Source organism: Thunnus maccoyii, chromosome 16, assembly GCF_910596095.1.
Source record: "Thunnus maccoyii chromosome 16, fThuMac1.1, whole genome shotgun sequence".
Classification (NCBI taxonomy): domain Eukaryota; kingdom Metazoa; phylum Chordata; class Actinopteri; order Scombriformes; family Scombridae; genus Thunnus; species Thunnus maccoyii.
Genome location: NC_056548.1, coordinates 3,243,646 through 3,271,469, shown reverse-complemented (window position 1 = coordinate 3,271,469; position 27,824 = coordinate 3,243,646). Strand labels below are relative to the sequence as shown.

Here is a 27,824-nt window from a genome sequence, read left to right as displayed (position 1 = left end):
AATTGATCCTGAACAGCGGCTAGTGATCAGCCTTTCGACTGGATCCGCAGATACTCAGGTCTCAGCCTCAAAACTCTGAAACATACAGACAAGATCATGGTCAATGGTTGTCCTGTGATCAGTGGGTGTATAACTTCTCTGCTGGAGCTGATAGTATCAGTGTTTCGAGGCTGTGTTGTTTGCGTGTATGGTGGCTCTGAGTGGTCAAACAACTCTGTAAAGGCTTTCGACGGATGCAAAAAAACGCAGAAAATCGAACCTGCTCCGAAAACTTTAATGACGGACGAAACTTTCGGAGTCGGTGTGTAAACGTGATTGACACAAGGTGACGTCGTATTTATTTTTTAACTGAGTGGATGTGCTCGGTCAGCCAATAGAAACACTGCTGCACTGTGTTTGGAGTTCCAAGTGTATTATCACAGTGCCACACTACAAACTGTAGCATCGCTCTCATACACTGTTGACAGTTAGTGATCAGTATTTATTTATTACCCGCATCAGAAATATGACATCACATCCAAGTGCAGGGGAAGTGAACAGACGTTAAGAGTGAGCCCTGTCATTCTGTAAAAGAAACATTCACAAAGTTCATGCCTAAAGTTTGACAACTCTTGCATTACTGCCTGTTGATCTCACGCTTGCTATCATGCCCAGATCAGAACACACAATATTTTTGGTGTTCTGAGGTGGTCACAGTGTCAGATTAGGGGATCATAGGGTCATAAATTCTTACCATGATGTGAGAGACATCACAGACTACAAGTCGGATGCCTTAAGCTAGTGTTTAACACCAGGTGTGTAGGCAAAAAGAGAAAAGAACACCTGCACACTGAATAGGTTCTCCCAAAAAGTTGTTTCATTATGTACAATTACTTTCCGACACTACATTAGTCTTCATCCGGTGGTGATTGTTCTATTGTTGAAATGTCATGATTGTATATAATAAATTGACTTTTAGGGACCATCTATTCAGTGTGTGGGTGGTGGTGTTGTTCTCTTGAGACTACAAGTTGGATCCTGACTAAGGCTACAAAGATGATTAGTTGGTGCCGGGGACTGACTTCACTGTTCCACCTGACAGCACCGACAGTTTCATGAATTAAAAAAGAACCTGCAAACAAAGACGGTGAGTGTGTGGGTGAGCAAGCAGCAGACATACAAAGTGTGATTCATTTGGTTTAACGTTCCTGACCCGGGGGGGTGATATAGTCAAACAGTTACAAGTTCATTGAAATTAAAATTAAGCATCATTCCTCTTCACTGAACACGCTGTAGAAGTTGTCAAACTCTTGTGAAAAGAAGGCAAGCCTTTTTGTCAAGACACCTTGATGTGTCCTCTGTTGCTGCATCTCTTCTGAATGAGACTCTGAGATAAGTTCAAGCGTCTAGAAACCTGTAATTAAATTATATACTATTACACCAAGTATATTTTTTTGTTCGCTGTAGGTGTTGGAACAAGATCCCAGTCCTAGTTGTAAATAATTACTCAAGGTACCCTGAAGTCTAAAATCATCCACTAAGTACAGAATATTTAGCAGATCATGCAGTGTTAACGCAGACTAGATGCAGTAATCTACCCACCTGACTACCTACTTTTATTATTGCACGCTACAGTACGGTGCGGTTAGTGCTGCATGAGCAGGAGCATAAGGGCTGAGCAAGTGCTTCTATGAGCCTTTGGCATTTGTGCTGCTGACTTTACAGCATCGCAGAAATATTAAAAAGAACAGCGTCCCCTCACATTAAATCACTGCTACTGGTCCATCAATGTTTTATATACTGTATGTACACTAAAACATGAGGTAAATGATTCTACCCTGCAACTGTGGTATTTTTGTTAGACTCTACTGAAGAAAAACGTCTCTTTGTACTCATATTAGAGTTCTTATATGTTATACGAGATGGTACCTAAGCTGCTTTGGAAGGAGAAATCAAATTTGCTTTATGTACAATCAGTGGGAAATAAACACTTTATTTTTAATTATACTGTCTTTTCTACTGTTCTTTCTTTTGGTAAATTTGTGACCTTTTTTAGACATTTTAGAAAACTCTTTTTGTATGCTTTTCTGATAATAAAGGGTTAGGGGTTAGGATTAGGGGGTTGGGGTTAGGGTTGGGGGTTGGGGTTAGGATTAGGGGGTTGGGGGTTAGGGTTGGGGGTTGGGGTTAGGATTAGGGGGTTAGGATTAGGATTAGGGGTTTGGGGTTAGGGTTAGGATTAGGGGTTAGGGGGTTAGGTTTAGGGTGTGGCTATTTAGACTATTTGAGCTGAGAAAGAGAAGGCACTGTTATCAGTGTAGGATATTTATGTAGCTTATGTGTTTACTATTATATTCAGTGAGGACTCTAATGTGTTATCAGCACAGATGGAAGCTGTTTCCGTATGAGGGAACTGTAAATATTACTGATCATTTGTAAAAGGTGTTTTATAATCCCATGTGCGGTGAGGTCATGCATGCTGAGGGGTGGGACGGGCCACAAATTGGCATGACACTTATAAATATATCCTACTACAATTTGCTCATGCAATGATGTAATTACATATAACAAAGTGATATAGAAATGATAATGGCCTATTATGCTAATCAGTAGTTAATGGTGCTGATGAAAGTTTCATGGTCCTATACATTTGCTATCTGTGTACACTGCTATGTCTTCATGTGTATGTATTGCTAGCAACCATGTGCATGTCTGTTCTTTATATGTAAATCCTACAGTGGCCCTGAAGGACAAACATTAAGGGAAACGTGCTCCAAATCCAGAAATGCAACAAATACCTGGTGGCTACACAGATCTACATTGTTGCTTGTTTTGTTTTTTATGCTCGTCCTTATATTAGGCCTTTCTCAGTACAGAAAGTTCAGACTTGCATACTTGGGAGTTTAAACTTTGCAAGTTCAATTCAGGAGTTATTTTTATTTATATATACTTATTGATTTGCATTGAAATGTGATGATTTATATACATACAAAGACCCCACCAAGAAGTGCTTTTCTGTCCAATAATGAACCTTCACTTCACCTTCAGACAAGCAAATGTGGCCGTAACAAATATTATATTTCATCTCTGAGACCAAAATCTATCTTCTAAACAGAATTATATTATATAGGAAGACGCTACGGAGACATCAGAGCCAGTGGTAAATTGCTGAGATAAAAACGGTTCTCCTCGGATTGACAACGTACAGCGATCGGCTAGTCATCTCTGGAGCCGAGCTGCTAGCTGCCAAGAAGACTAACCAGTCTCACTCGCCTGGTCCAGATCTAAAATCCAGATCTGTGTGTGTGTCTTTCCATAACAGTATGTGCGTTACTTCTGTTTGTGTTCTAATAGAGAGCTGTGCAGAAGTTCAGAGAAGCTGTTCAGCTCTTTGCTGAGATGGCGGCAGATACAGTTAAATGGCCCATTAATCCTGAACTTTCTTGTGACAAACAGGGTGTAAGACATGTGGAGGGACAGCTGGGAGAGGACGGAGGAGGAGGAGGAGCGGTACAGATTGGGCCTCTCTCACGCTAATAGGAAGAAGAGTCAGTCTGATGTCAGGGTACACACAGTCCTCTGGCTCAGTCCTGCTCGATTATATGAGATGATGACAGACAGCCAGGCGGACAGATAGACAGACAGCGATATATACTGACTGACAGGCGGATAGATGACTGTCACTTGAGTCGGTGTCGGATGAGCTAAAGACTACATGTGTGAAAATGAAAGAAATCTGGGGGGTGTGGAGTTAGTAAGAAGTGAGGTTACCAGACCTCTAGGCTAGCAGCTCCACACTACATTAGCCGCTACTAGCATAACACACTCAAATCTGTATAGTCGAGTGAATCAAGTTTAGGTGCATTGTGGTTAATGTAGGCTCCAGGTTTTGACAAAACAGAAGAGTGCATGAAATTAAAAAGACAATATCTCTGGTTCTGCTGCTGTTATAGTTCATTGTGAAATTGGTGGAATACTCTTTTAATGACAGTGATACACCTGTCAACTCCTAATCCTCACCTAATCTGCTACTCATGTCACATTCTCCCAAAAAAGATCCAACAAGTAACATGCAAAACCTTTTCTTAGATGTAAGATAACATGTCTGATCTCATTTCCTTACATTTCAATGACTAATCCAAAATCTATACATGAAACTAGAAACAAAACTCTGTCAGTTTTCTTCTCTGCAGACCTTTCTCGAGACACACAAGACCCACGGAAACAACCACCGTCTCGTCAGTTTTAAGAGATGTCCTCAAACTAAACGATTAACTTGTCCAGCTGCATTTTACACGGCCAAACCCGTTGCCTCCAAACTTGGCATGTCAGCGCTTCACCACAATCAACCGCAGAGCCAATCAGGGCTCACCAGGGCTGAGCTGTCTGCCATTTTCCCTCAAGACAAGACATCTGTGTCACGCTAGGCCTCCTGTCGCCAACAGAGAGCATTTGTCAAATGGGATTAACTTTGAATTAAAGGAAAGAGAAAGGTTCAGAGAAGAGTTTAAACAGGCAACAGACCTTTCGTGCAGTACTTGTCCCAGACGTCATCTTTGGTCTTCATCGTTTACTCTCTGTCTTTTTGTCTCTCTCTGTCTTCATGTTTATTTTTCTTGTGTGTTTTGTCGTCATCGATTTGAGTCTCCATGCGAGTGTCAAGAAATTTCAGGCAAATGTGTGAAACTTCAATCAGAATGAGGCCTTTGAACAGGCGTCCTGAATGTCTATAAAGGACATTTTTTTGAGGATAAAAAGTCTCATCGATCAATCGCTGTAATCTGCTGAGTCCGACAGATGCTGACACCATTCTACTAGATGACAGTCTAAACAATAGCTTTACCCTTATTCACTGAAGGTTATAGGTTTCATTGAGTCTCTGCCTTTGTTATAAACAGCTACAGGAAGCTCTGACTTTCATCAACCAGTACACTTTATGGGACATGGATTTGTTTCCAAGATCCTGTTCTCCTAAAAGTCATGGATACACTCATATGATAAAAGAAGCCTTTGCTTTATACGTCCTTTAACTGAGAATCTTCACAGACATCTTTGATGTATAAGATCTGTGGAGGTCGCCTTCAAACCTGCATTAACTGATTTTTGGCTACTTGAGGGCAGCAGAAACACTGACATATCATCATCATCACCTTTAATTTTTAACTTGTTCGCAAACAGTTGCTAGTTTCCACATCCAGCAGTTACGGAGCAACATTCATTCATTTAGAGTCATGTTTTTGTCCACCTGGGGAATGTAAGTCCAATATTCATTCTCTTTTAGCTCTGTTTTTGCTCTCTACCAACTCCTGAGGGAAATATTTGGCTCTTTAGCTGCTAAATGCTCCACTATGTTCACCAGCTAGTCTACAGCTAACTGTGTCTGTTTGCTGTTTGGTGCTGAGCAGGTAGTCTACAGTGGCTTTTTAGAGAGAGAAAATGATGCTATGAGAGCCCTGAGAGTGTGCCAAAACAGTAAAGTTGCAGCCGGACAACTAAACATTGCGCTGAAACTCACTATAAAGCTCCGTAAAGCCAAGAGGAGCTGCAGAGTCATTGATAATTCTCTGTAGGCTCATAAGTCCCAATTTAAATTTGCCTCAAACTACTTTTTTACAAATGCAGACTTGATAGATTATTGTAAAAACCCTTTATTATTGACTTTTGACTGACTGACATCATTTTAGCTGACTTAGTAATTTGTTGATGCTTATCAAAAATTCATTAATAACTTGCAGATGGTCCTCCTGATGAATAGAGAGCAAGCTATAAAGACAAAGCAAGTGTCGTGTCGGAGTAGGATAAACACAGCAGCCAAAGGAACTATTCATAACCTGACAACCCAAAAGTTGTCCTTGTTACTGGCTTATACAGTAACTGATATATAAAGCATTGACAAAATATAGAAATTATAAACTCCTCATTGTCTCATTAGAAAGCTGTACTGAATTATCTTTTCTCTCTGTGGCAGCCTGGGATGCTGTAAATCTGACATTTTACGTCGTAATCTGCTTTAATTCTCAATAAAAAAATCTGGAAAACAACATGAATGGACCCCCGTGGCTGTCTGTCTGTCTCACTATTAGTTCTCACTTGCTGAGATCAGGAAGCTGCCCACGCAGTCTCTATAATGGTCTGCCACCCCAAGAAAGACTATCAGTCACAGCCAGACAGAACAGACACTGAACAGCATATTGTGTTTCTCTATTGTTTACTACCGAGTGGAAGCTATTTACTGTCCATTTGCCAGAAACAAACAATATGGACAGCAGGCCAGAGAGCCTCTGGTTTGGCCCTGATACTAAACTACAGGGCAGAGACCAATCGGACCAAAAAAAAACAATGAAAGAAACTCAATTTAAGAGATTTAATTGTGTGGTAAATGATTAGCGAGCATTCTCCAATGAAAAATGATTGACACAAAGACATTTGAAGAACTGTTCCAGAGTTGTTTTACTGCAAAGAACCTGAATCTGAAATCTGAATCCTGTTCATTTGAATCTAATTTAATCAATGCAATGATCAAATGCCCCTATCTACTCCTCACTTGGAAATATTTCAGATTTTAAATGAAGTCATGGAGTGTGCAGCAAAGACTGAAGAGCTCTCTCATTTCTGTCACTCCAGAATGAAGCTGAGGGCTCGGGAGGCGGTTTAGGTGGAAGCGTGACACCCTGAGCGCTACCTTGGGAGTTGTGCGCCTCTTGGATTTTACACTTCACTGCTGCAATCCAAGTTAAATCAATTTCAACTTCTTCTACATACCTAATATTGTCATTCTGTTTCTCTATATAGGCCTAGTCATTTTTGTCTGGTAAAGGATTTTTCCTTATCTGAATTGAGGGTATATGGATAAATGATAGATTTTCTTTACAAACGATAAAAACCTTTGAGGCAATTTTGGGATTTGAGATTTTGGGCTGTATAAATTAATTTGACTTGACTAAACTTATTTGCCAATGACCTTTCAGTGCACAAGCAATGAAGTGATGCCTATGACAGAAGCTCATTCTCTTTGTTTCAGGGTTCCCAGAACCGAACACTACCTTAAAATCTCAAGACAATACCATTGTCTTGGCAGGAAGATTTAAGCATGGCAGAATGTCAACAGTCAGACGACGCTACCAGGTTTGTGAAAAAGCAGATAGTACACAATGGCACCTTCCTGCTACCTGGTGCACACTGGTGAAACCTTGCCACTACTCTTTGCTCTGCGTCCAACCCTATCAACCCTTAACGAAACCTCAGATTACGTTCAACTGGGACATTTTTAAACTGTCACTTTCTAAAATAACTGCACATGCCAACTGCAGTATTTTAAAGGCTAGAGTAAGGCAAATAAACTACAGTATGGTTAAGGTATGGTTAGGATTGGGCGACTAAAACACTAGGCTGAGGTTGGGGTTACTTTGTTGTTACTGTTGATAAAAAGGCGTAAGCAAGTAAAGTGCTACACTCCCATCCACCACCACGACCTTCACACCCTTACTTTCCACTTTGCTACATAAAAGGCACCCTTCTTTCTGTATTGGCACTGAACGTTGGCATTTGTGAGGCGCAAAAAACTCCTAGGAATTCTGGGCTATCATGGTGCAAACAGTTCAGACTGCTATTAGTGCGTAGAAAGCCTCAGGAGCAGGAAAAAAAGGGCCAGAATGCAATGCAGACACAAAAAAGTTTAAATGTTGAGCTAAGGGTAAAAGTCTGGAAAGTTTCTGGGAAATGTAAGAAGTAACTAACTGAAATAGAAATGGATGAGACCACTGAACACAATATCTTTTAATGTCTGAGGGCGCCTTTTTTTTTTTTTTCAAAGTGTAATTGTTTCCTGTCTACATGAAACAGAATTAATTACCCCCGAGCCACTGATAGATAGACTTCCTCCTAGAAATACACAGCACAAGTTTGAAAATATTATCATTGTATTGTATTGCTCTTCCATTAATTCTTCAAAATCAACAACTTCATTATTCCTATTCCCATGGTGTAACAACAAATCTAAGCTGGCTCCATATCAGCAGATTCACATGTGTACAACTTATTTGCATGATGAGATAAAGCAAGCGCTCCTCATGACTGTTCAAGCATACAAAATGTGTTGAATAATGTACAACAGCTTTGGCCTGAAGGCAGAAAGCTTTGAGGAAAACATACGACTGACAATCTGTTGCCAGGTTAAACAACTGCAAGATACAAGACACCAGAATCAGGTGTGTACAGACTATAGAGATTTAACCAAAGAATTACACAAGGAAAAGATGAAAAAGGTGTAAATTTTGAGGGAATCTTCTAAAGTCCACAGTTGCATGCAATGTCCGCAGCATATATCCATTTAACTTTAAAAACAAAATATAAACAGAAGTCTTCTGTTATTCGTCCATTCGAACCTCTGCAGGGGCACTTGGCATTAAAAAAAAGACCCAATATAGGAATCTGTACTCTGAATTTTACAGATTGTGCATACAGTTTAATAATTGATGCCCTGAAAGTAAATTTTCCTCCAGGATATAGACATTGTTACACAAGCTCCATCACACCAGCGGAGACAGCAAGGATACCGGAAAGAAAGGCCTTTGTGACAAATTTGCCTCACTTTAGGAAAAGACACATCTTTCCAAAGAGGCTTTAAGGTTTTACATCATGAAGACAGTTTAAGTATGGGCACAAGTCACAAGCTTTTAAAAAGAGCAAACACTGTTAAAACCACTAACATGAGTATTAATTGCCTTCTTAAGAGACAAAGCTGGCAATTTTCTATATTTTTCTTATTATAAACAAATCTCATGTGCAGAGCCAAACTAACAATAAAATGTTCTACTAACAAGTATTGTGTGTGTATCCAAAGCCTGATATACCTTATTCCTCTGTGCTGTAGACCTCCGTTGTTGTCCAAAAACTACTAAAAACACGTCAGTGAGCCACACCGCTGCACTGGGTGACATGTTCCTTTGCCACAAAGCTAACGGTCATGTTAGTTTGTTTGGAAACGGCTCCAAAACCTAAGAACAGCTATTACGTTTTCAGTCTCCAGAGAGCAGTTCTGTGTAAGGTGAACACAGGAACTGTTTACAGAGCTTTGCTAGCTTGTTAGGCTACATATCACAACCTCTTGACTTTGTACTAAAGTTTTTTGAGAAATTTAGTAGTATGAAGTCAAGAGATTGTGATAGCACAACAAGCTAGCAAAGTTAGCAAAGTTGTGCTACATATCATGATCAATATGGACAAAACAAGCAATCTGAAGATTTTACCTTGGAGTGCAGGAAATTGAGAGTTTCTTCCATTAGATATACCACACGACCACACAATTAATCGAGAAAATAATACAAGAAAACACCTTAATGTCTAGGCCACCAGGGCGCCACTTGGTGTCATTCTTATGCCTGAGCAGTAAACAAAGTAGAACAGACAGCAAAGTTCTTGTTCTCTTAAGCAATGTTTCACCTTTAAATTGTCGTTCTTGTTTAAGATGTAACATCAATGTTCAGTTGTGCTTCTGCAATGACATTTATCTGTATTGTCATCTGACCCCACATGTGGGTGCTGGATACATTTGCAAAGTAGGGGTTGGTGGTGTCATATCACCAGAAAAGAACACTGATATCAGACATGTCTGTAAATCCAGAGAATTTCAAAATTCTTACCTTCATCAATATCTGCGCATGGCAACTACAGCATTGTTAAGGTTAGGGTTGAAATGGGGGCATGATTATTTTCATTATCGATTAATCTGCCAGTCAATTATTCATTTAGTCTATGAATTGTCAGAAAATTGTGAAAAATGCCAGTTATGATTACCAACAGCTCAAGTAGATGTATTCAAATGTCTTGTTTGTATGACCAACGCTTCAGACCCCAAAGGTATTCAGTTTTCTATCATATATGTCAAGAATTTTTTTACATTTTTGCTTCTAATATGACTACAACAATTAATCAAAATAGTTGCTGATTAATCCTCTGTTGTTTGACTAATTGACTAATTATTGCTGCTAAGTAGTTAAGGTTTGGGTAAGATCATGGTTATGGTTTGAAAAAGAGTAAACATTAATTGTAGGTCTGTTACAAAATGCAAATTCAGGTCGAGGGATGAAAGTCGGTTATGCTACACATGTATCCTTCGTCCAGAGCTACAAGCCCTTATTTTCTGCATCACTGGATAAAAAGCACAGTACTTCCTGCACTGGCACTGAATATTGCCATTGGACTTAAATCACGAGGTGTGGACTCATCAGTTTCTAGGAATAGCGAACGATAAGAGAGTACTCGAATGTCATAAAGATCATCAGTGATACACAAGATGTGTTTCCCCACTGTCCTGGTAACCATTAGTATCTTAACGCTCCTCTTGTTTTGAGATGAGTTCTCAGATTAACCACAGGGAGTACAGTTTTCTATTAATCATGTGTGTGACATGCTGCCTTCCATTATTCTGTTCAGCTATCTGCTGCTTTCATCATCACTGTGGTGTTTCCTGCTGTGCGGATCTGTGTTGCAGCCTCTAAACACTGTAAAAAACTGTTTGAACAAAAATTCTCTTGTTCACACTACTAATTATTAATTATTACTTATTATTATAACTCAACTTGGATATTTCTATAAAGAGAGCTCAATTAAGAAATAGGCTTGTGGTGTCACACCTTAAAATTTGCTTCAGTGGGAAACTGCTGGATTTCCAAGTGAAACTAATAAATTGTGTAGGTGCTGGTAGTAGATGGTAGGTGTGTGATGGTGATGGATTGCATAAACTGCAATTAGGAATGGCATAAAAAACGAGGTAAATTGCAGTTGGGGCAAGTCTTCTAGATAAAGGCCATGCAAGCAGCCTAGAGTGTTCACCCTACAATACAAGTATAACAGGGAACAAAACAACATACTGTTGACAGTGATTTTTCAATTCCAAAACGCCCTGATGTACTCCAAAATGAATGGCGATAGCTGATGTGGATACATGTAGTTTTGTTTACACTACATTGAGTGTCTGGGTACGTGGGCGTGTTCCAAACATGTCAATCAATCAATCAATTTTTATTTATATAGCGCCAAATCACAACAAAAGTCATCTCAGGGCACTTTTCACATAGAGCAGGTCTAGACCATACTCTTTAATTTACAGAGACCCAACAAATCCCCCATGGGCAAGCACTTGGCGACAGCGGTAATGAAAAACTCCCCTTTAACGGATAGAAACCTCAAGCAGGACCGGGCTCTTGGTGGGCGGCCATCTGCTTTGACCGGTTGGGTTGAGAGAGAGAAAGAAAGAGGGGAGAGGGAGAGGGAGGACAGAATAACAACAATCATAACTATCACAATAACAGCATCAATAGCCGGGGAAGGACACCAGCAACAACATGTGTAGTTGTTTGCATGTAATAATAATGTAATTTGGGGTTGCACGTGGATGTCAGACCCTTGCAGGTGTGGTCAGATGATGAAATTTGCGTCACAAAGACCCTCTTCACTATGTGGATGCATGAAGTATCATTTGAGCTTTAGAGTCTTACAAGTAGTAGGGTTTTAAAAATGTTTGTTCCACTTGATTGTATCTAGATTAGAGATTTTGAGATTGTTTGTAAAGCTGACACCTTGACCTGATGAGTGGCACCAGTGGAAAGCTCCTGGAAAGTCTCAAATGCAAAAGTGCAAAAGGATTTTTTTGATGGTAGTACTCTTATCAGTGCTCTTATTGGTTCTTTTTTACTGTGGAAAAAATGTAAATAAATATAAAAGAATCTACCTTAAAAATACAACTAGCTCCAATTCAAAACCGGATTTCGGGGGGCATCCCTACATTGGGGAATGGGGGCTTGAGCTGTGCAATGATTTTAACACAAGGGCCACAGTCAGAATTGCAGGTAAAGTGACGACCACTCTAAAAAGACTTCCCATACACAGTATTTACAAAAGAAACAGCTGTAAAGCAATAAAGAAAATTTATGCAGCATCACAAACACTCCAAAATGAGTCTTTGTATTATTACAGATTTTGTCAGATAAAAATTGAAAAGCCTCAAAGAACCATTTAACGCAATTATTTTCAGCAGCTCAGCTACAGAAGGCTCCAATGTGTAGCTTCTATAAGCCCAAAAACATCAAAATCAGTTAAAAGACAGAATAAAGCTCCACTTTGGAACACTGTATTCAGTTTCCCTACATCCATGGTTCATCCTCTTTATATACTTTGTACATTTCATGAGATTCAGGCAGGATGTTGGCACAAGAGAAAAGGTCAAAAGGCCATCAGAATCATCAGGAATCAATCCTAAATATTCAACCACATTTTATAAGAATCTCAGCAGTAGTTACCTTTCTCTGCACCAAAGTGTTGGACATGCCAACCAAGCCAATCACTATTCACAGGCTGTACTGCTAACAAGCAAAAATAACCAAATACTGAAACTTTCACAGAGCACATCACCTTTCTTTTCAAACATCAAGATATCACTAACAGCATTCCCAGACAGAAACTGAGCCTTTTCACTTTCAAAAATGAACCAAAGCCACAACAACAGATAGAGAATGACTCCCACAAAACCAGCAGAAAGCGTCCACCACTGCAGAGTTCAAGCAAAGAATCTCATACTTACATCCCACCATCATCATGGCCACAGAGAAGATCTTCTCTCCGTCCGTGGATGGGGCGATGTTGCCAAAGCCGATGGTGGTCAGGCTGGTCATGGTGAAATACAGGGAGGTGATATATAGAGAATCCTTGCCGGGGCCCCCCTCCCATTGGCCAGAGCCGCTGGCATTGTAGCGGTAAGGTGATCCGATGCTGATAGCCAATTGGTAGAGCCAGCTGTCCATTTTGATGGTATTGGTGGCCTCGTCAATGACCTCGTAGTCTCCAATGCTGTACCTGTTGAAGACAAAACCAGAATTTCAGTATTTTTATAGTTTGGCTGACACCCCCAAAGACAGTTTGGAGTAACATACAGTACAACCTTTTCATACTTGCAGTAACTAGAGTAGGGTTTGAAATAATATCAAACTATCCTCCAGAAATATATATTACAAATATGTCATGAGCATATTCTCATGACATCCACTTCCAGTACAATACAAGAAATCATGAATATATTGAATGTTACAAGTAAGAGAATTACTTCTATGATGACTCTCTGCTCAAAGTGGCTATAACTGATATTTGTATAATTATAATGTGTAAGCTGACAGTGTGTGTTGCGTGTGGTTCGTAGTGACGAACCTACGGAGCATTGTCCATGGAATTATGGAGCTTTATAGCGAGTTTCAACTAATTGTTTAGCTGTCCAGCTGCAACTTTACTGTTTTGGTTCACTCTCAGCGCTCTCATAGCGTTGTTTTTGGCCACGGTAGGCAGCTGTTTTCAGAGAAAAAGCTCTAAAAACTGTATTGTACAGCTCAGCACCAAACAGCCAACAGATACAGTTAGCTGTAGAATAGCTGGTGAACATAGTGGAGCATTTAGTGGCTAAAGAGCCCATTATTTTCTTGGGAATTGGTAGAGAGCAAAAACAGAACTAAAAGAGAGTGAATATTGGACTTACATTCACCAGGTGGACAGAAACACGACTCCAAATGAATGATAATGTTGCTCCGTAACTGCTGGGTGTGGAAATAAGCAACTTTTTGCAACTTCAAAAGGTGATGACATGTCATTGTTGTGTTTATAGAACATCTTCTCACAGATTTGAGCAAGACTGGTATCAGTCACCATCCTGGAGGATCTAATGTCTCATCAAAAATAAAGGCGAGCATACAAAATAGTAAAAAATAAAAGAATAGTGTCTCACTAATGAAGGGTGTGCTGACTTTTGTTGCAGTTTGTTTTTAAATATGGCCTCTTCATTATAGTTTAACTAGTCAAACATTCTGTTTTTCAAATGAATTGGCTTAATTCTTCCTGGGTTTTGTCTAAAAACAAATACAATTGTATTAAATGGAAAGGTAATTGTTATTTGTAATTACTTAACATTTTAGTTATAATGACCAGGGGTGTACTCAGTTGTGTTACATACTGTATATATGTAAATGTAAACAGTTTGTTTACCACGCATGATAAACCAGAATCAGAGCTGAAGTTGGCGGTAGACCAGAAAAGTTTCCAGCCAGCATATCTACTGACCAGACACTGCTCTTTATTCTACATTTCTAGTTATAATTCAAGGATGACTCAACATTTTCCATTGTTGGTCCCAGACTGAAGAAAAGGTTGTCTTATTATCAGACCTTATCTTTTATCTTTTCAGCTTTTGAATATTATGACTGTGTGATCTGATATTGCATTACATCTATAATTGCATTTTTAACTCTTAAATCTCTTGATCAACATTTGTTGTTGTAACATTGTCTTGTTTAGTTAATTAAACTTTACTAATGATAAAAACAAGCTTTTTATGAAGTAAACAAATGCCAATTCCACCTACTAGAATGTAAAGCCCATAAAACATCTTGTTTTTGTTTCTAATTTTCCCATAATTTATACAAACATCCTTTAATATAAACTCAAATCTTTTAATGCCTCAAATTCCACCCAATTAGCTTTTAATAATATGTGACAGGCCACTTATTAAAACCATTAATCATTAATGAAGAGCAGACTGAGGAGCATAAACAACATTTAGGATTTCACTTTGGTTTGTCAAGGCTCATATGCAATTGGTTTCGCCCCTGAGGTTATTGACAGTACCTGCAGTTCTACATGCACATATCACCTCGATCTTAATATGAAAAGTTTATGACACTTTGAAGGTGTCGAATTAAGGGATTCTGTTTACTAATGAATGTGAAGCAAACAGCATAAAAAGACCTCTGACACCAGAGGGTTTACATGCTGTTTGGTTTTTATGCTCTCTCGGTTACTCCCAGGGGTTGGATGAGCACTCAAAGTGGACAGACCCAAGGTTAACGACACAGGACAACGGACTAGCAACATTGAGAATACAGTGCATCTGCAGCAAGACCTGCAGGGACATGAGGGGCTTGAGGATACACCAGGCTAGGATAAGGTGCTTGACAAAGGAAGCGATGACACAGCACACAGAAGCAACTACTGGTGAGACGCAGGAGTAGCCAGGCCTGGAGGCAAACCACAGTGCCCAGAGCCTTCTAGTGTCACCTACACCCACTGCCAGCACTTCACTGGCTGCTCCATTGGCCGGCAGTGCACAGAGCCTCCAGCTATCTCTGCAGATGGCTGGGCGTGCCATGCAGCTTGAGCAGCATTCGGCTATATGGGAACAGCAATAAGGTCAGGCTCCCGTTCAGCACTATCAGGGAGGAATTAATCTTGACACGGGCACAAGAACACCTGCAGTGCACCAGATTGAGGGACACCAAAGTGCTCAGTGCAGGGATTGCCGTGAGGATGAGGAGGAAGTGGAAGCCAGCTGAGGCAGGCCAGCATGCAGAAGTTTGGGTGAAGCACAAGGCCCGTCTTGGGAGTGTGGCTCAAGGCAGGGCCGGACTCAGGAGCTCAACATCGACCCCATATGACACTGCCAGCAGGAAGGAGAGGCGGAAGTGGAGGAAGAGTGAGCAAGTAAAACAGTGGCAATGCAACAACAGGGTGCCTGGATGAAGTAGGAATGTGTGATGGAGCGTAATGTCACTTGGAAGGACATCCGGAAGTGTTCCCATGGGACAAAGTAGAAACACCCGCATTCCCCCTGCGTTCCAAGACAGGGACCCTCAAACACATCCTGAGCAGCTGCTCCAAGGCACTGGGTGGGGGCCGCTATTGCTGGAGACACGACCTCAAGGTCCTCAAGACCATTGCTGAGGCAATCAACAAAGGGATCAGCGACAGCAGATGCGCCCACACTACAGCCAGGATGATCGTGTTTGTCAAGAGAGAGCTGGAGAAAAGACCCAAGAACTGCTCTGTCTGTTGTCTTTCCAAAGTGCGAGACTGGGTCATGACAATTGAGCAGAGGAGGCAGCTGAAAATTCCATCACATATCAACTAGTCCTCACTGAGACCAGACATCTTCTTGGTTTCTGAGGCCACAAGACAGCTCATCTTACTGGAGTTAACTGTGCCCTGGGAGGAGAGGATGGAGGAGGTGCAAAGAGAGGAAGAAGGCAAAGTATCAGGAGCTGGTGGAGGACTGCAGCAGGAACGGGTGGTGGACCAGGTGCATGCCAGTGGAGGTGGGCAGTCAGGGTTTGCAAGTCATTCCCTCAGCAAGGCCTACAGAACCCTGGGCATTACAGGAGCAAGCAGGAGAAGAGCCATCAACAACGATGTGGAATTGGCAGAGAAGGCGTCTAGATGGCTCTGGCTGAAAAGTGGTGACCAGTGGGGTCAGCAGAATGCCATTTGGACACAGACCGAGGCTTGATCAACCTTGTTCGGGTAGTACATCAGTACATCCAAGTATGTGCATCAGAAGATGTATGAAAAACAGAACATAATTACATTAAGCAGCACTTTATCTGAAAAGTATTGCTGTTGTGTTTGTGATGTTTTAAAAAGGGATTTTTGTGTTTTTGTGCAGCAGATACTGTTTCATTATCTTCTTGTTTTTGCTATACAGTAGGTCTTAAAATTACCATATCACTTGTATGACTTGGAGCAAACTGAATAAAGCTTGTAGTAAACAGAATAGCAGCAGATGCTTTGTAATGTACAGATGGCGAGGGAAGGAGCAATGTTTTGCATACATAACCAATTAGGAGCAGTTAGGAAAATGGGTAGATCCCTAGCAGCTGGTAGCAGCTTTTGAATGGCTCTAAACTGTGAGGAAAATATGAAAAATTGACTCCAAAACCCCATATAGAAAATCATTTACCAGATGCAGGCGAGCCAGTGGGCCACAAGTCCAAACACACAGACCAGCAGGACCAGAACGGCAGCACCATATTCCAGGTAGTGGTCCAGTTTCCTGGCCACCCGGCCCAGACGCAGGAGGCGGACCACCTTTAGAGAGCTGAACAGACTGCTGATGCCCTGAGGGGGGACGAAGGAGGAATGGAGGAGAGAGATGGAAAGAAGGAGAAGCGGGAGATGCCGGGTGAGAGGGAAGAAATTAAATTGGGGGAGGAAGGGAAAGGGGATGTGGGAATGATAGAGAGAAAGAAATTTGTTATTATAGGAAAAGTCTAGTTTCTGTAGTATAAAGATCCAGTCATGGCAGCATTTAAAACAGCTAAATTTAGCAGTGAAATCTTTTCATTTCAATGGAATCGATATGATCAGCAGATTCACTCACAGTGGCGAAGTAAATCCATGAAAATCACAGTTCAGCTTCAGTGAACTTTGACACACCAGTTTGCACCATTGACCAGTAACAAGCCATCTCAAATCTTGCTGAACTTTGAGGAAACAGCGAACCAGAAAGTCCAAAATAGAGGAAACTGTTGTGGCTTATTAGCTGTATTTTTATATATGTAACCTTCCTCTGTCTGAGTATTAACTGCAGTTGTACACAGAAGAGACATGGCCTTTGGACAGTTATGAGACAGAAGTCAGTGGTACAAATAATGTGTGTGTGAACATATTTTCCCATTAATGACAAGCTTGTCAATGTCAGTTAGCATTTTTATTGAATGATATTATGTAGAAATCAATCAGTTAATCAGCGTTATTTGTATAACACCTTTTTCAAAATGCTTTACAGATGACAAGCTGATAACAAGACAGAACAAAAAAAAAATTAGAGACTAATGCACAAGTGAAATGAAAGATGAAAATGGAATAAAACCAATAAAATAGATTCAAAATAAAATAAAATAAGAACTAGATGAAAAAAAATTAAAAGACAATGACTAATAAAATAGCTAACACGGAATGAAACATTTTAAAAACACAAATACAATAAAATAAATAAAATATTCTAATCAAAAGACAGGCTAAACACGTTTTAAATTTAAAGATGTCAACACTTTCACACTGGTGTGAGCAGGTGAATGCATTCCTCAAACAATATTTTAATACGTAATTATATAAGGACAAAATAATAATTTAGGGAGATGATTTGAAATAAAATTCAAGGACAAATGGACTTGATGATGTTGAAGACTTGAAGACGTTTTGCCTGTTAACTTTCACAGACAATACATTAGAACTTGTAAAACTAATAAAATCTCCATTTTAATTAATTCACAACAAATTACACGTACAATACAGACTTAAACTTGTTCCTCAAACCCTATAATTCAGATAATTTGTTTGACCAGAGACTCAGATATCACCTTGTTGCATTTTAATAGTAGACTTACACGTAATGACAGACAGCAATTAAAACTGGAGTTGCACACTGGAAAGGGTTGTGTAGGAGATGAGAATAATTATAGCTCACATACAAATGAATTGTTTCCTTCATTTCTTAAAATCATGTTATCAACACTTGAATTACACAGAAACTACCACAGTAAGCAAGTAAAGGTGTGACAGTAATGCTCATTTTGTTTTACTGTCATGTCAGTAAGTATTTCAACACAGCATTGGATATTTGTCTTATTTATCTTAAATTTTAATTATTGGTGAACACTTTGGAACAAACCTACACTATTTCATTCCAAACCACACTTAATAATAATCAAAAATATTTCAAAATGACATTTTGTCCATGTTATGCAGCTCTGGGGAAAACAGAAAAGGTCTCTTTAGGAACAGAAAACCAACACACTGATAGCAATTTCAGTCTTGAGCTACAAAGAATCTTCATCTATACAATAAACTCTCTTTGTCACATACTGAATGGACTTTTTGTGTTGTTTAGAGTTTCCTGTGTTGTCAGTCCTTCTGGTCATACGGTTTTCCTTACAACTTGGGTAGTGGGTTTAGAGGACGGCATTATTAGTTAGTTTATAGTGTTGTGTGTAATTCTGGGATGGTTTGAGTTATGCTGGGTTGTGATTTGGAGTGTTGTATTTTCTGGGTTTCTGTTGCTCTGTGTTTCCTTTGTGTGTTCATGTAGTCCTCCACACCTGCCCTGCATTTGGACTCATTAGCCCTGCCCTGTTTTCCCCACACCTGCCCTGTGTTAGCCTCATCAGCCCAGTTCTCCACCCATCTCCCCTCCTGCACCTCATCTCCTCGTTAGTTCAGTTACTTTTTAAGCCCTGGTTTTCTGTTCAGTCTTTGTTGGATCATTTTGTTTTGTTCTGCTTGTCTCATTTGTTCTGTTCTTGTAATGTTCTGTCTTCATCTGTCGCCAGACTAAAGGTTTTCATCAACTCTGCAATCTCTGCATGCATGTCTCTGCATTTGGGTCCATTCCTGCTACTCCAACCTGGCACATTATTCTTAGACAGAAGGCCTAATTTTAAGTTTCCAAGTTGGCCAAGAAGTGAAACTGATATTTCTTTGAGAGGTTCCATCACTCTGGATCAGTGCTCAGTGGTCTGGTACAAGAACACGACATGTTAGGAGAACCAAATATTCACTTGCTACCGGCCACTTTAAAAGTGTGCCGGTTGGATTATATAAAAAACTCAAAGGTGCAATTTAACTTTCTACTTTTAGCAGGCACCAACTAGTTATCGACTTCTAGTCTTTTTCAAGAGTTGAATGTTGCAGTGAGTGATGTCACTTAATGACATGATCAGTAACTTGACTGGATGTTCATAAGGAGCGATATTTTTACTGATATCTCTTTAAAGGAGCACTCCACCAATTTACAACAACCTGTGAAGACAGTTGTGTAATATCTTCTGTGTGTTCTGGTGGGAGCTGAAAATAATCCTAATGATGCTCTCAGGGTTATCTCAGTTTGAGACTTTTGGCTAAACTTTTAAAGTTTTAACTGCAAGCTGTGTGATACAAACTGTGTTGGGTCGGATTGAGCATTTAATGGGCCGGTATACTCTGTCAGACATGCTTTATCAGATAGTTGAGTACCTTGGGAAACCACCTCCCCTCACACCTTTCCGAAGTCGGATAAGGGGAGGGTGGGGGCTGTTTAGTGCCATTTCTGTAACTTTCCAAAACAGACAATCTGACATTCACACCCACTTAACACCACGGCTGGCCAGCTGTGTGGAGGTGAGAAGGTGTTCAGGACTTTAACTTGTCTCTCTAGCTTCCTTTTTACATTCCTCTTTAAAGGAGCACTCCACCAATTTAACACATGAAGTCATATTATGACTGTAATACACCCATAACAGGCTGAATCTAGATCCAGTACAGACATTGTTACTGATACTGATAGCGATGTTGATACTGAGCCACCGTCATGGAAGTCCATAATAGAGGAAGAGTACATTAGAAAGCCCTCCTAAAAGCAGAAGAGCCTGGAGCATCAACGACATGCCATATTTTTTTTACACGTCAGTGCATATGAATGACACAGAGTAAATAAATAGCACCATTACTCCTTTCTGCAGTGTTACTGTACATGTTGTCCTCACAACACATCAATGCTGCAGCGTCTGAAAACAAAAGGTCCATGTAATGTAAAAGCAGAAACATGTTTGCATGGGATGTACTCAGCGTACACGCCCGAAATAAAACTCATACATGCATACACGTGTTTGCATACATACAATACAAAGAGACATGAACCCTGGAACCCACTTTTGTTATTTGGGGTACAAACTACCACTTGTTGAACACTTAAAACTACTCTAAATTTCCCCTTGAGTAGCTTTTCTTAGACTCTAAGACATTTAAGTAAAAAATTTTGTGTGTATATGTGTATTTATTCTGTATTTACTTGTTACAAAAAATTAACCCTATCACACTTTTTGTGCATTGAGTTAAATGGTGAAATTAGAAGAATTTTTCTGGCCGTACCATTAATTTGAATTGAAAATTTTATATTAATTTCCCTGTAATTCAGCCTGATATATTTGCCATCTTTGGAAACTTGAACTTGAACATGAACTTTTTTATAAAAGGTTTGAACAGAGCTTTCTTGCACAGTCTTAGTTTGTAAAGATGAATACGCCAAAAGATCATTGTGGTTTATAACAACATGGGTCTAATTTTTGTGTAGTTTTTCGTGAATGATTTGATCAGTTGATTGAACATTGTTCTCGCCAAAGTAACAGGCGCCATCACATGATCAGACAAGTTGTAAACATGTCAACAGTTTAGCCAGATTATCTTCGCTTGGAGGTAAATGTGAGAGCGGCAACAACACTACAATAAGTAGCACAGGTCAAAGTTAAAGCAGGATGTTGCTCTGTTAAGTGTTATGGATGTTTACGATGAACAGTTTGGGAAATAGTTTTACAGTTTGTTTTCTCTTCCAAATAAGTTTGACTAACCTGGAAGTTCATTTATAACCTTTGTGTTTCTTGGACTTTTTTACCTGTTACCATGTTCCCAGATCTCATCTATTAACTTGGTGAGTACATGTTGTTATTATTACTGCTAAGACTGATGGCAAAAAGCTACAAAAGTAAGACCACGGCAGTAATAAACCAGAATTATCCTTTAATTCTTTCTTTAGTACAACTTTAAAAAACTTTAACGGGCTATTTAGATGAGGAAAACTGGCAAAGTTAAAAACTGAGATGTAGCAGATTTTAAAATAGAAAGAACACAGATAAAGTTACTGAAAAACAACTTAGGACAGCAAATTCACTTTAACTACTTTCAACGTCATACTGTACCAGTAAAATGTGAGCTGCAACACTCAGATACTCAAAGACATATACCTTTTTATATACTGATAAATAAAAATAGAAGTTTCCTGCAGCCGTGGACCCAGTACAGCACACACTGTACTACCTGACAGCTTTTCAACAACAGATACAGCTGACCTATGTCCTCCAAGAGCCCTGGGTCTTTATATTCTCTTCCACGAACTTCCCCAAAACACACACACAGCACACACAAACACAGTCAGTTAAAAAAGAGGCTTAAAAATAAACAAAAGTGAGTCTTTTCAACAACAGGAGCAGCAGCCAGAACCCTGAGGCGTCGACAGGCTCTGTACAATCTGTTTTAACACAATTAACAAAGCCAAGCGTTTGGAGCAGCAGGGGCCAACCCTGTACAACCTGAAGCTAAATATTTACCAACATTAAAAAATAATTCTCTCATTTTGACACACAGAGAGGAGAAAAAAAAGTAGATGGAAGCCAACAGGGTTATCTAATGATGTAGGCTATGATGTTATGTAATAAAGAGGAAGACTGCTGAGTCTGAGACGAGCTGCTCTCTGCAGTTTCATCCGAGCTCTTCAACCTCAGCTCAGTCTTCACCTCCATCCTGAAATAAATTTTCAGACTCAGCTGCAAACTGTCCTCATGAAACCTTTCTTCCTCTTTTGACCTTAATTCCCTCTCCCCTCCTCCCCCGTACTGGGCCTGAGGTTTCTTCTCATGCTCCCCATGGAGACATGAACTCACGCTGCACCGAAAAAAAAAAGTCTGAATGAATTCAAGATCATGTTTTCATAATTATACTGTGATATAGACAAGAAGACTAATATTCATGTGCTTCTGTTCTGTGTTTATTTGGGACTATTTATTTATATCTAGCTGTGCTGTAATTAGTTTTATCAGTCTTAGGCCGTATTTAGACCAAATCAGGCGGTGCTGCCCATTGCCGCAGGGTTGAGCGGAGGTGTGCGGGGGGTGTGGGCGTGTTTATTTGTGCTCTAGAACGTGACTGCTGTGAAACAATCAGAAAATATCAATTTTATTGATCTGATTCACCGGCTTCCTTTTTTTAAAATGAGTCGGGAAGCAGAGAGCAAAGTTTAACTTTACTTTTAACATTATCAAACAAAGAGAAATATCCTCCCTTGCTCCTACTAACGTCTTTTTACTCCCTCACTGCGCCACAGCAGCCAAAACATTTTCGTTGCACCGTCTGATTTGGTCTGAATACGGCCTTATTCTATTTTAGCTTATTTTTATTTTCTATTTTGTTTAACTCTTTATTTAACTAAATTCTGTTTAAATGTGTATTTTCATAATGTCTTGTGTTCTTTACATATTGTCTGTATACCTCTTTATGTTTTATGTAAAGCACTTTGAATTCCTTCATTGGTGAAAGGTGCGATACAAATAAACTTGCCTTGTGTTGCATCTGGAGTGTGAAAAAGTTATTCACCCTCATGCTGGATTTTTAAAGTAGAACACCTCCATTGAAGTCTATTTTCAATGTCTAGAAAAACAAAATCTGCACTCTAACAGCTCTTAATGGAAAAGATTAATTTATTATTTGACTGATCGAGCATTTCAAGCACATTTTCTTCAGTAAAAAAAGTTTTTAAAAAGCAGTAAACCACTGCAAGACCACAGCTATAGATTAAACTAACTGTTGCAGCCATCTTTCAAACCTACAGGGATATTTTGGTACCTGAGATTTTTGGTGGAGATCACAGACCCATCCGCAATTATCTCGTCATCGTTTTAAATATCAGAGTTTGAACAGAATTCTTAAAGAACTCTAACTGAGAATTAGATCCCCACAAATATACTAGTTGCAATTCTGGCTTTGCTGGTGGTCTGAAAAGTCCCCAAATCCTGTAATAAAGTCATCAAACTGACAGCAATGATCAATGCTTCTGGAATCCAAATGAGGTAAACCTGTTGACTGGAGGTTTTCTGGTGAGGTTATCGGGTCAAGTGCTGCAAATTGGCCTGATTGGAAGTAATTTAGCAGTTAATCACCGAGAGAAACCAATCAAGACCAAATCCAGTTGTTAAGAACTGCAATTGTGAAACTGCCCACACAAAATAATTATCAATGTCTACTTTAAACATCTCTTATCATGAGCAGGGAAATTGATTCTTGACCTTGGGACATGGTTTTGTGACAAAATCTTCACTCACAGGTCCACTAACAGGCTTTTCTGAGATTTCAACCTAGTAAGTCAACGTTTAATTTGAAATTATTAAATTCAACTTTTATCATATTTGTATTAGCACAACTACAGAAAGCTTTTTATTCCTGCATTGGGAGTGCTTCACAAGTTTTAGACCAAGTTTTTGTCACAACAGCAGCAACTTAATGTGTCAAACTATTCTATATTTTTCTTCTTGCCAACAGAAACCATGAATAGACCAAAACCAAAGATGTCTTAGTCCATCTCAGTACTTTATGACTTCCCTTCCCCGTCTATGGCTCTTAGCTTCCTACTGAAGACATAAATCTTTAAAAATGCCCCCCAAATATACAGTTTCATTTTTAAAAAGCTGTCCACTGTAGTTTTTAGCAAACAAACAGGAGGAAACAGTGCATTTGTTGAGACTATTTTCAGCAGCTGATAGATTCACATTTGCGGTGCTATAATTACACTAAAAATCCCTGGGTTAGCCTAAATTTTTACACAATTTGAGTCAATATACCAACAATACAACATTAGGTTAACAGTAACAATCTGTCATTTTGACCCAAAATGTATTACATACAACAAGATTTAGCTGAAAACTGTCACAAATGTATTGTTTCTTGTAAAAAATGATGTGCGCAGGAGATTAAAAAGAAACAAGTTATTAACAATCAATAAACAAACCGTGACATGTACTGTAAATTTAAAAAGAGTAGAGCAGATTATAACAAGCTGTATAGTAATTTTGGGTAAATAACCCAACAGTTGTATTGAAAAAAATTACACTAAAACTGGGTCAAAATAACCCCTTGTCTTGAGTAGCTTTCTGGGTAAAATTAACCCAGTATTGTGTTGGTGCTATATTGACTCAAACTGGGTAAAATTTTAACCCAGTGATTTCTACTGTGTGGGATTGAGTCCAAATAAACTACAGTGTAATTCATGGTAATGAAGGAATGTGGCTCACTGACATATTTTCAATAGTTTTTGGACAACAATGGAGCTCTATGGCACAGAGGAATAAGATATTTGGGTTTGGACTTTTCATGGGATTTGTTAAATAAAAAAAAATTGTAAATATCGCCAGACTTATCTTTAAGTTTAAAGACTATAACACACATTTAATACACACATACAGAGATTCTACAGATGGATCTGCATCTGTGCTCATCCTAAACAACTTGTGATTTTTAAATCATTAAAAAAATATTCTCTGTTACTAATTTGGTGATGAATAAGACTCTTTCTTTAATCTTGGTCTTGAAGCGCCTGACTCAGACTCAACTGGACTAAGAAGGTCTTGACTGCACCTTCGCCTCAGCTCTGACTCCTGCTGCAGGTTTTCAGTTTCCCTTCCCTCTGATGCCACAAACCCAGGCAACCCTCCCCAACCCTGCCTGCGTCTCTCCAGCCGCAGCTTCAAAGGCTTCCCCGGGGACTCGGACTGTTCCTAGCTCATATGTAAATGCCTCTAAATTAAGTAGCCACAGGACAGAGCAACACAGATGAAAAGAGCATGAGTCAAGAGCGCGCAATGCATGTAAAATCATGGCTCATAAGCACCTGTTTATCAAAACAGAGCGTAGTAAAGTGAGACCGCGGATAGTCGGATATTACGTGTAAATCAGGGAGCTCTGTTCACAGCACTAGCTCTTTCACTCATTATTTCCAAAGCAGAGGACGCACCGTTGCATGTTCCTGACAGCACTGGGAGCTCAGTGTGTTTTCAGCCCTCAATCCTGCGAGAATTAAAGTTTTAAAATATCTCAGTTTTTAGAAAAGAATGCCATGCTTCAATTGGGTTTTCAATGGTCACTTTGCACTGACAGAAGCCAAAAGCAGAACCTTCTCCCAGTAGCAAAAATGAAAGGATTGAATGAAGGGATGATTGAAGATGACTGCCGAGGGTATGGGTAGTTTGTTAGGCTCCACTCTTATCTGTTTAACCTGCTTCTCCCTGCAACTACTCACTGCTTTAGCCATTGCTTTTAAACAAATACTCACCAGTACAAGGACAAACCTAGAACAAAGAGGTAATTTGGACAATAAGCAAAGAGATGATGGTGCAGTTGCACCCCTGACTGAAAGGCTGAGATTGAAATTCCTCTGACATGGATACCTTGTAATTTACTCGATCTCGGCACACCAAGCAAACAAAACACTCTCAGAAGAGGCGAGTGGCATGCTCCCAGTGTACTACTGCTCCTGATCTTACTATCCGGAAACATACAATTAAACCTCAGCGCATCAACCAACCATTCACCGGAGCAGACGCAGGAAGGTGGGCTTACCGCAGGGCAGCTGGGCGAACACCCCGCTGGAGCAGCATCCTTTGCTGGGGTGGGGCTTAGTTGGTGCGCGTGGATCAATTGGACAGACAGTACCACTGTTGGGCCTGTCCAAACTGCTTGCGCCAGTCATGCTTCATAAGACCTCAGTCAACCTATCAGCACAGTTTTCAACCCCGCGGGACATGAACTATCTGGTGAGTCTGAACCACCATGATCTCACAGGCATCAAGAGCCCACTAGACAACAGTATTGTATTGGCAGCAGTATGTTTAGGCCTGGAAAAGGCTTTTGACATACTTCTGAACAAACTTAGCACCTTTAATTTTCAGAGCAAACAACCAACTGGTTTGCATCATATCTTGAATGTAGAGAGCAACATGTTAAAATCAATGCAAAACATTCAATTCCCATACAATCCAGAATGGGTATTCCACAAGCCTCGATATTGGGGCCTCTGCTTTTCAGCTCATACATAAATGATTTACCAAAATGCTGTAAAAGAGCTGGTTGTCAAATGTATGCTGATGAGACAATCATTTATATATCAGCTAAAACCCCTTTTGTTGAGACATTAACAAACAAAGGTTGTATCCCAATGGCTCAAAAACAATAATTTAACCCTGAGTCTTAAAAAGACTGTGTCAATGTGTTTTTCCATGAGAGGGAAAGCAAAAGATAAGCTAACAATTAAAATAGATCAAGAGGAAACAACTGAAGTCAGTGATTTTGAAATTCTTTGGTGTCATTTTAGACTCCCAACTCAAATTTGGTAAACACATTAAAAAGCTATGCAAGACAGTAAAGACAAATCTGAACTGTTTTAGGATGATAAGACATTACATGCCCACATGCCACATGCTTAAGGCAGCTCAACTGTTCATGCATGCCATGATATTTTCACATGTATTCTATTGTGTTACTGTATGGAGCCAAGCTTCACAGACAATTGTCAAACCTGTTACATCAATATACAAACAAGCACTGAAAACACTGGATTAAAAACAAATGAAATGGCATCACTGGACAATTCAGAAAAAGTACAAGTTGCTCAGTTATGACAGCTTTATCAACTTTTCTTTTATCAAACTGATTTTTAAATGTGTGAACAATCGCGCCCCAGCTGTACTTTGTCCATATGTCACAAAAACAAACACCAACACCAAATGGTAATGAAAAACTTGACTTTAACTAATGTACTTTGAGTAATAATGAAATGTTATGACGATTTTTAAGTAGAAAAGCCTAACCAGGGGCAGGGGTCACAAATTAGCCTTGTCTAGAAATCCTATATGCAACACATCTGTATCATGTTATTGTAACCTGTTACTTTGGTTTTTGCAACGTCCCTGACATTTTTTTTTTTTTAAACTAAGCTAAAATGTCCCCATGGTGCTTCTTGTCAACAGTTTTAATTCTTTTAGAAACAGGAGGATGAAATTTAATCCGAGTGTTTAGATATTTTGGTACAGTTTTATCATTCAGTTCAAAAGCTTTCCAGAATGTTTTTTTTTTTTCTCTTGGACACATGCAAGACAAAAAAATACAGATTATGTTTGGGGATTAGTGGAATCTTACAATAGAACCACAACCAATTAGCAACAGATGGAAATATGTTGCATCACATAAGCAACAGAGAAAGAAAACTGCTTACAAGGTAACTTACATATTCACCAGGGGCATACAATTTGTTTTTCTCATCTTGTCATCTACCTTTCCCTTCTATTCCATCACTCCATATTTTCATCCACAGTGTTTCTACTGTTCTTTGCTGCATGCAGCCCATGTCGGCAAAACAGAAAGAATAGCAAAACTCCCTTTTATGACTTGGCAGCATGCAGCCA

The 27,824-nt window shown here is 39.6% G+C and overlaps 1 protein-coding gene across 1 annotated transcript in view; it reads right to left on the bottom strand.

Annotated features, from left to right (window-relative positions):
- kcnh5b (potassium voltage-gated channel, subfamily H (eag-related), member 5b) overlaps positions 1-27,824 on the bottom strand; it is a 184,509-nt gene that overhangs the window by 107,756 nt on the left and 48,929 nt on the right. Inside the window, exons 7-8 of the mRNA XM_042387798.1 lie at positions 16,748-16,905; positions 12,560-12,831 (exon numbers count right to left, since the gene is read on the bottom strand). Of these exons, the coding sequence (XP_042243732.1) occupies positions 12,560-12,831; positions 16,748-16,905 (430 nt within the window). The remainder of the gene's footprint in view (positions 1-12,559; positions 12,832-16,747; positions 16,906-27,824) is intronic.